The sequence below is a fragment of the Eucalyptus grandis genome, chromosome 2 (assembly GCF_016545825.1).
Source record: "Eucalyptus grandis isolate ANBG69807.140 chromosome 2, ASM1654582v1, whole genome shotgun sequence".
Taxonomy (NCBI): domain Eukaryota; kingdom Viridiplantae; phylum Streptophyta; class Magnoliopsida; order Myrtales; family Myrtaceae; genus Eucalyptus; species Eucalyptus grandis.
The window spans coordinates 58176458-58184783 of record NC_052613.1 but is presented as its reverse complement, the minus strand read 5'-3'; the positions used below and the strand labels follow the sequence as shown (position 1 = coordinate 58184783).

General features: G+C 43.5%; 1 protein-coding gene across 1 annotated transcript; it reads left to right on the top strand.

Moving 5' to 3' along the window:
* Positions 1 to 475: 475 nt before the first annotated feature.
* Positions 476 to 7975, top strand: LOC104434142 (B3 domain-containing transcription repressor VAL1). Its single transcript, XM_039307258.1, has 13 exons — positions 476 to 1240; positions 1964 to 2045; positions 2132 to 2230; positions 2344 to 2397; positions 3103 to 3647; positions 3774 to 3870; positions 3944 to 4118; positions 4743 to 4819; positions 4900 to 5325; positions 5427 to 5476; positions 5662 to 5775; positions 5882 to 5949; positions 6975 to 7975. Exons 1-13 carry the CDS (start codon positions 1131 to 1133, stop codon positions 7709 to 7711), a joined length of 2634 nt encoding a protein of 877 aa, XP_039163192.1. The 5' UTR covers positions 476 to 1130; the 3' UTR covers positions 7712 to 7975.
* Positions 7976 to 8326: the final 351 nt, after the last annotated feature.

Here is an 8326-nt window from a genome sequence, read left to right as displayed (position 1 = left end):
GCTGCGAAAGAGAAAAAGGAAAAAAGAATCCTGATTACTTCCTTATACGAATCGAGGATGGTGGGGGCAAGTGAATGAGGATGGGAATATTATTATTATTATTATTATTATTATTATTCAGGGGTGATCCCAAGGGGTTGGAAGGCGTTTGATATTGACGCGAGCTTGGGGTTTTTTTTGGGGGGAGAACATCGGGAGAGGATTGGGGAGGGGGGCGAGTGACGTGGCAATGAACAGATGCTTGACGGGTCGTGGCGGGGAGGGGAGGATGGGGAAACAGGAATAAAAGCCCCCACGAAGGCCACGGGGGCGGGGTTTGGGTCTGTCGACGTACGAGCCCACAAAAACAGAGCCCCCCAGAAAAGGAAAAGAAAAGAGGAAGGGGAGGAAAAGAAAGGAAAAGAAAAGAAAAGGAAAAGAAAAGAACTCGCGTGTGTGCGAGAGAGAGAGGGGGGGAGGACGACGACGACTCGTTAAGCGGTGTGTGCGCTTAGTTGAGGTGGGGGTGGGGAGAGAGAGTGTGTGTCGTCTTGAAGTGTGTCGTGCATGCATTTTGTGCAGCTGTTCCTTTTTTGCATGCACTCTCTCTCCTCCTCCTCGCTTCTCCCTCGATCCGACCTCACCACCACCACCACCAACAACAACAACACCGACGACACGCTTTCTGTGCCCCCGCCCTCCCGCCGTCCGTTACCTCGATCGAGAGCAGTTTTTTTTGCTTCGGTCGTCCCTCCCGCCGCCTGCTGCTCCCCACTGCGACTCCCAGTCGATCGGCTCCCTCCCCCTCCCCCTTCGCCTTCCAAGTTCCCCCTCTTCTCTCCTGTTGTGGGAAACGACTTGCACTGTTAGATCATATGCCCCCGCTCCTCCCTTTTCTTATTTGTCTCGATTCCCCTGCTGCTGATCTGCATGCTGATTCCCTCCTCCTCGCTCTGCTCCCCTGATCCCGACCCCAACTCCTCCGCCTCCGCCGCCGCCGTGTCGTTGCTGCCGCGTCGTTCGCCGTGCATGCATGTCTCGTGCTTGTTTCTCGGCCCCTGAATCCGCGATCGATCCAAAGAAGAGGTTTTTCGGGGGTTTTGGGGCTTGATTGCTCGTGATTTTGATCGATTGTGGGTGGGGAGAGTCCGATGGGGTCCTCGATTTGCATGAACGAATCGTGCGGGACTCCCTGTCCCGAGTGGACCACGGGCTGGCCTCTCCGATCTGGCGGCCTCGCTCGTCTCTGCCTCCAGTGCGGGTACGTTTGCTGTTCCCCCCCCTCCCTGTCTTCTCGGCGCCAGAGTGGGTTCTCTTTTTCTTTTTCTTTTTTTAATTCTCATCGCCCGATGCATTTTCCCCCTCGGTGGGCATTCGACTAGCATTATTCTTCACGCTTTCGATTGCCCCGTAGAATCACTGATTTCGTCGCCAGATTCGTGACAGCAGCTGCTCCTCCTCCTTGTACCTCGCTCGAATCTTTTACTGGCGATGAATGGAATTGCAGAAATCCCGATTACACCGACATTTACCAGTCCCCCCTTTAGCTCATGTGATTTTTTTTTTTTTTTTTGGGGTGGGGGGGGGGTTGGGCCAATGGGCACTATATTTGGATAAAGATATGGAATTTGTAACTGTGGATTACTACTCGGAGTTCTTGACTGCTGCTTACGGCTTGTAATCATCAACGACGCTTAGATAAATGGTCCGCTGTTTTTGTAGCATCAAAAAGGATGAAATAAAACTCGTCCATGAATCCAGTGGGAGTCAAGATGAGACTACAACGTATCTTTTTCTTTTTTCTGGATTGCCTTTGGGAGTCTCTTTTCATAAAGTATTCGTATCCATTTGTTGTTCTCATGGCCAGTTTGAAAGATCAATAGAGGCCATCATATTGTCTTTCTCTGGTTTGATTTATACAATTGCTTTTGCATTTCTGTTATTTCTTTGTGAATTAATGTTCTTTTTATCCCTATTGCCTCAGGTCTGCCTATGAGAAGTCCTCGTACTGCGATTGTTTTCACCAGGAGGAATCTGGCTGGAGGGATTGCAGATTTTGCGGCAAGGTATCTTTCTCTCTCTGTGTTTTGTGCTTATTTCCCGCTTTCTTTATTTCTCTACCTTTTCACTTAATTTTATTCTGCCGTGATAGCGCCTCCACTGTGGATGCATTGCCTCGCGTTCTTTGGTTGAGTTCGTGGACTGTGGAGGTGTCATGTGCATTAGTTGTTCAAAGAACCGAACTCATCCAGTAAGACTTGCACCTACATTCAGTCAGCTGTAATTACTTTTTTTTTTTTTAATTTGTAGTGGGGCTAGTTTAATGCTGAAGCATTGTGGCATGAACATGGTTCTTGCTATTAGAAAGTGTCACATATAGCATCTGTAAATAGTGCATCTGTACTGCGATGTGAATCCGTAATTGAGTTTCTTCAGACTTTTATTTTGAAAAACATGAGCTTTAACGAAAGATTATTCGACTTAATACATTGTTTTGGCACGTTAAAGTTGGAGAGGGAAAAATCTTCAGGCGTTCTATTTAAAATCATCTTTGTGGGGATTCTTTGTCTGCTTGTTGACTTTTTTCTCGGACATTTTCTTGGGGCTTGAAGCAACAATCCTAAAGCACTGCTGAATGGGTACTGAGTGGTCCTATGCCTTGTGGCATAGAATCTCGGAGGCCCTTCAATTTGAGGTTTTTCCATATCCTTTCATTCTATATATTTTCTTCTCTATTTCTTGATTGACTGGAATTGAACATAGAAAGTCAACTTGGCGGGAAGCTCGACTTTCCTTTTTTCTCTAGTTAAAAAGCTCAGAACAATCTGATAGAGTATCCCTGTTTTCGTAAAATAGATTTATTAGAGCCGTATATCAATAGTTTTCCATCAGACGTGTTCTGTGACTTAGTTTTTATTGTCAGTGTATAATGAAAACCCGGGATTTCATGACCTGTAGGCCCTCATTTTGATCTGTCTGTATGCATAGTATAGCTATTTCTTCATATCCTTTGATTCAAAATCCATGTCAGTCGATTAAGCGTTAAAGTAAGTGAATTAATTGTTTATTGAACTTGCTGATGATTATAAATGATGATCTGCAGTCCACTTCAACTGAAGATAGAGGAAGAGAAAGGAGAAGCTGATGCAGTTATTCATGTCCAATGAACCCAAAATTTTGCCTCAAGCTCCTAGAGATGATATCCGTGCTTCTTATGGGGAAGTACAACAAGAGACAAGACATTTCAGTGGGGAAGCTGCTATTGGTTTTTCACATGGGATGACTGACCCCACAGTCGGATCACGTAAATTGACGAAATTGGAGGACAGCAGATTCTTGCTGAAATTGAAGGATACGCACAGATCTCTTCCACATCCATCTCTGAATATCAGTTTGGGATCCCCAGGTGTAAGTTCACATATTGCACCACCTTTCTCTGGTAGGGTTGGGGAAGGAAGTCAGACTGTGGGGCCTCCTTCCCTCCTGCAAGGGAGGTCTCGTCCAATCTTGCCAAAACTTCCTAAAAGTGCCATAGCAGGTCCGGAGACAATTAAAATTCCTCATGTGCGTGTTGCAAGGCCACCCGCTGAGGGGCGGGGAAAGAATCAATTACTCCCTCGATACTGGCCGAAAATCACTGACCAGGAGCTGCAGCAATTGTCTGGAGAGTATCCTTGATTATTGTGTGCTACTTGCTTAGGGTCTTAGAAATCTTCCTGGATGGGGATTTCCTGGTTTAGATGATTATTTGTAAATGTTATTTGAAGAGAGAGCTGAACTTAACCACTTTCAAGTTTGAACTCTACCATCGTACCCCTTTTTGAGAAGGTTCTTAGCGCGAGTGATGCTGGTCGAATTGGTCGTCTGGTCTTGCCAAAAGCTTGTGCTGAAGTAAGTGTTCGACAAACTTCATTGCAGCTTCTCTTTAAGTCGGAGCAACTTTATAAACTGGAAATTTGTGCAGGCATACTTTCCTGCTATAGCTCAATCAGAAGGTATTCCAGTGCCAATTCGAGATGTAAAGGGGAATGAATGGACTTTTCAGTTTAGATTTTGGCCCAATAATAATAGCAGAATGTATGTTTTGGAGGGTGTTACGCCTTGCATACAATCTATGCAGCTCAGAGCTGGTGATACAGGTACTCTGTTTGCTATTCTCGGCAAGACGTTCTAGCATGTAATTTCTTAGACCTCGAGTAAAAATAGAACATATTTCGTGTGCATTTGCTACGGCAGCTAGCACACAAGGAACAAGATCGCTAAGGTTGTCATAATTGAGCATGCAGATTTGAAGGCAGTTTATTAGGTAAAATTGTGTTTGACTCTCATATGGTTGATGCACTATGAAAGACATTTGTGTACTAATCAGAACAAGATGATTCTTTTTTACATAAAAAGTTTAGTAAGAGTTCATCTTATTTTAAAGTTAAATGAAACATCTTACTTTTATCGTACAATCTTAGGAATTGTGGACTTGAGGTTAACCTCTTATCATTCCCCAAAGCTTCCTTTGCTTTTCTGGTTCTCTTTCACTAGTTGGATTCTGTCTTTCTAAGCATCATTCATATATGCAGAGTCTCACCCTCTTTGCTTTATGACAGGCGCTCTGCTTTTAACTGAGAGTGCCTGGTTTGATATTTTTTGATCTTGTCCACCGGCATGTAGTTTTTAGTCCTCTTCCTTTTCATTTTAATTTTTCTTCAGTACGTCGTTTGAGGGAGAGTGCGCATTCAAATGCTTATTCGGGCCTTTTTTTATTGCAGTAATATTTAGTAAGATCGATCCCGGAGGCAAGCTCATTATGGGTTTTCGCAAGGCATCAAACTCTAATGATCCGCAGGTCAAACTCCATAGGCCTTCTATTTTCTCTGTTTATATCTCTGGCGTTATCTTAAAATGGTGTACTGATGAAACAAGCAGGACAACCAAGTACCTATAGTCCCTAATGGGGATTTATCCAGGGAAGGTTCCTTCCAGCCCTTCATGGGGACTCTACCCATAGTTGAAGATTACACTAATCTTTTCCGGACTGCAAGTGGAATCAAGGATCCTCGCTCGAATCCTTCGTCTGAGCTTCTCAGTAATAATGATGGTGACACCCGTTGCAACAAGATGGAGGACGATGTGGGCAGGACTTGTGAAGATCCGGCCCAACAAGCATCGCCGATTCCCGAAAAGAAAAGGACTCGCAACATAGGGTCTAAAAGCAGGAGAATGCTAATACATAATGAAGATGTTCTGGAGCTTAGACTTACATGGGAAGAGGCTCAAGATTTGCTACGACCCCCACCATGCGTAAAACCAAGCATTGTTACTGTTGAGGGACACATTTTTGAAGAATATGATGTAACTCACACTGTTTATTTTTCCATTTACGTGTGCAAAATCGTACTTTCTGCCCCCATGCGCTTCTGCTTATTGACGTGATCAATGTTCAACTAATGTAGGAACCCCCAGTATTTGGAAAGAGGACTATATTTGTAAGCCAGCTTTCTGGGTGAGTCTATCTTGTGTTGTTTTTGAGTGGGCAAGGCACTGTTCATTCTCATGACAGATTAGTACAAACTGTTCATACAAGATGTCAACAAATTGGTGATTATGAATAGTGTTATGAATAGTTGTGAACACTAGCAAAATTTTTTAATCATATCACATTGAAAGGAGTGATCTTGTTTGTGACAGGGGAACCGAACAGTGGGCTCAGTGTGATGACTGCTCCAAATGGCGAAAGTTGCCTATGGATGCTCATCTTCCTCCAGGATGGATATGTTCAGACAATATCTGGGACTCTGAAAGGTGTGAATTGCATTTGTGTTTCTGGTAGTTTTGTCATTAGTAAAATCATAGGAATTAGGATAGAATATTGTTTCCATCTCCCTACTGAGTTTTATTTGTGTTGCAGGAGAAATTGTTCAGCACCAGATGAGTTGAGCCCAGAGGAGCTGGAGAGTCTTCTCAGAGTGAACAAAGGTACCGGTAGAGAACTTTTGCTTTTGCTTAGCTATGTTTTAGTTAACTAGATTGGCAAATTGCTGCACTGAACTCACTTTCTCAGTGGACGAATTGTGTTTTTGGTTTTAGTTCTGTGTAGGATGTTGGTTTGTGTGATGGGGACTTACTTTTTGGTTAGAGTTTTGTGGGTTTATTCAATCTGAGAGGATCATATAGTTGCTCTGTCCTTTATATAATCAGTGGTACCTCTTTTGGTTCACTTATTTAATAATATCCTTGCATTGCTGGTTATGTTTTGTTTTCCTAACTGTTCCCATCACAGAAAGTGCTGCTAAGTTTTCATTCTTGATAAATAAGGAAAGCAGTTATGTCACTTCCTTCTCAATGGGATTACGTTTTTCCACTCCTCTCACTCCAACAAAAGATCTGTCTGATCCTTGCATACAATCTCTGGCAATTCTACTTGGCTGTTGAGGGGTTTGCTACTGTGATTTAAGAATAGTCTTTTGGGATCTTTATAATGGGTGGGAAGAAATATGACGCCCTCACAATCTAGTGTTCAAGGAGGTTAGGTGGAAGAAATATGACGCCCTCACAATCTAGTGTTCAAGGAGGTTAGGTGCTCCAACTTTTCTTGAAATTGTTATACCAATAGATAACAAATTGTGCAGACAGCTCCGGGCTCTCTTCTAAATTACTTCTTTGGATATTTACTGTTATACCAGTACATAAAAATCCTTGATCAATTTCTCACTGGCATGCCTGGTGACTGGAGTATCCAAAAGATGAACTTGGGGGTGATTAGAACAACGGTGAATAAGATGACTTGGTTGTCCATTTCTACGGACGCTTGACAGGAGAGCTATGCAATTCTACATGGACTTACTAAATATCTTCTGATGATTGCTTTTCCTATGATTGTTCACTTTTGTTTTTCTCTCAGTCAAGTTGTGCGTGTTCTAATATTGTCAGAGATTTTCATGTCAAAATTCTAATAAATGTGAGTACAAAGCGTGAGGAGTAACTTTTCACATATAGTGCAGATGTTAAAAGACAAAGGGTTGATGAGGACCATAGGAACGAGACGGATGGTGAAACTTCTGGCTTGGATGCTTTAGCTAGTGCTGCTGTTCTTGGTGAAAGCATGGACGACCCAGGTGAGCCATCGAGTGGGGTCACCACAAAACACCCTCGTCACCGTCCAGGTTGCACGTGCATCGTGTGCATCCAACCCCCCAGTGGAAAGGGTAAGCACAAGCCCACATGTACCTGCAATGTTTGCATGATGGTGAAGCGCCGCTTCAAAACTCTGATGTCACGGAAAAAGAAACGCCAATCAGATCAGGATTCGGAAACTATACAGAAGGACCTGATTCATTATGGTCATGAATTAGGAACTGATGGAACTTTAGTGAATGCTTCATCGGAGATAAATCATGAAGAGAATGTAATCAGTCAGAATAAAAAAACAGAGGTAGCAGATAACAGCAATGGCCATATTGACCTGAACTGCCACCCCGACCATGAGCATGTGCAGCTTGAGGGAGAAAGACGCAGCATCATGGGGTTTACTCAGGAAACTAAGAATCTTTCAGGGAATGATTCAACCCACGATGTGATTTCCACCTTGCAATGCGAGCGTCTAGCCAGCACAAGCTCCGGTTTGTTTGGACAGACCGTTGAAGAGAAGGGGAAACGACTGTCTAATGGAGAGTGCCTTCAGTCCATTTTACATGAAACTAATGATGCAGGCGAAGAAGGGGTAGGCCGGGGCTCTTAAAGTCTCTGCTGAAACATCTTTTGGTTGACGTTGGACTTTTCGAGTTTGCATTTGTCTCCTCATTTTTATAAAATTCGATAAATTGCATAGTGTTCCTTAAGGGGGACGGTGAGTGTTGATCTGGAACGAGTTCGCTAGACAATTTTGCATGTCATTCCGTGTTTGGTATAGATTTTTAGGCTTGGGAAGGAATAATAAGTTTCTGTGTTTGAGATGCGATATAGAGTTTTGCGCATCGGCTTATTTGAGAAGCATTTCTCCTCCTGTTGGTCATCTTGATCTTGCTCTTCATATGTCACAATATCAGAGGGATGTGCTTGTATTGTTAAAACTCCAAAGTCTAGGAAACCTCGTAGATGAAAGTAATAGTGGAGCGTGTCTCCTCGGGAGTGCTCTCACTACCCGGTTTATCTCTCAAGTATCCAAACAATCCAATGGGCTTGTGCGAATGACTTAATGCAAGCAGATGCCCTCGCCAAGCATAACCAAGGCGCAGATGATTTAGCCAGATTTCACCGCATCTCTTATTGAAGGCTACTCGGTCACCGAGTCTCGGTGTATGTTAGGAGTGATTTTATTTTTCTACTTGACAATTGACAATTTTTAGCGTTGTAG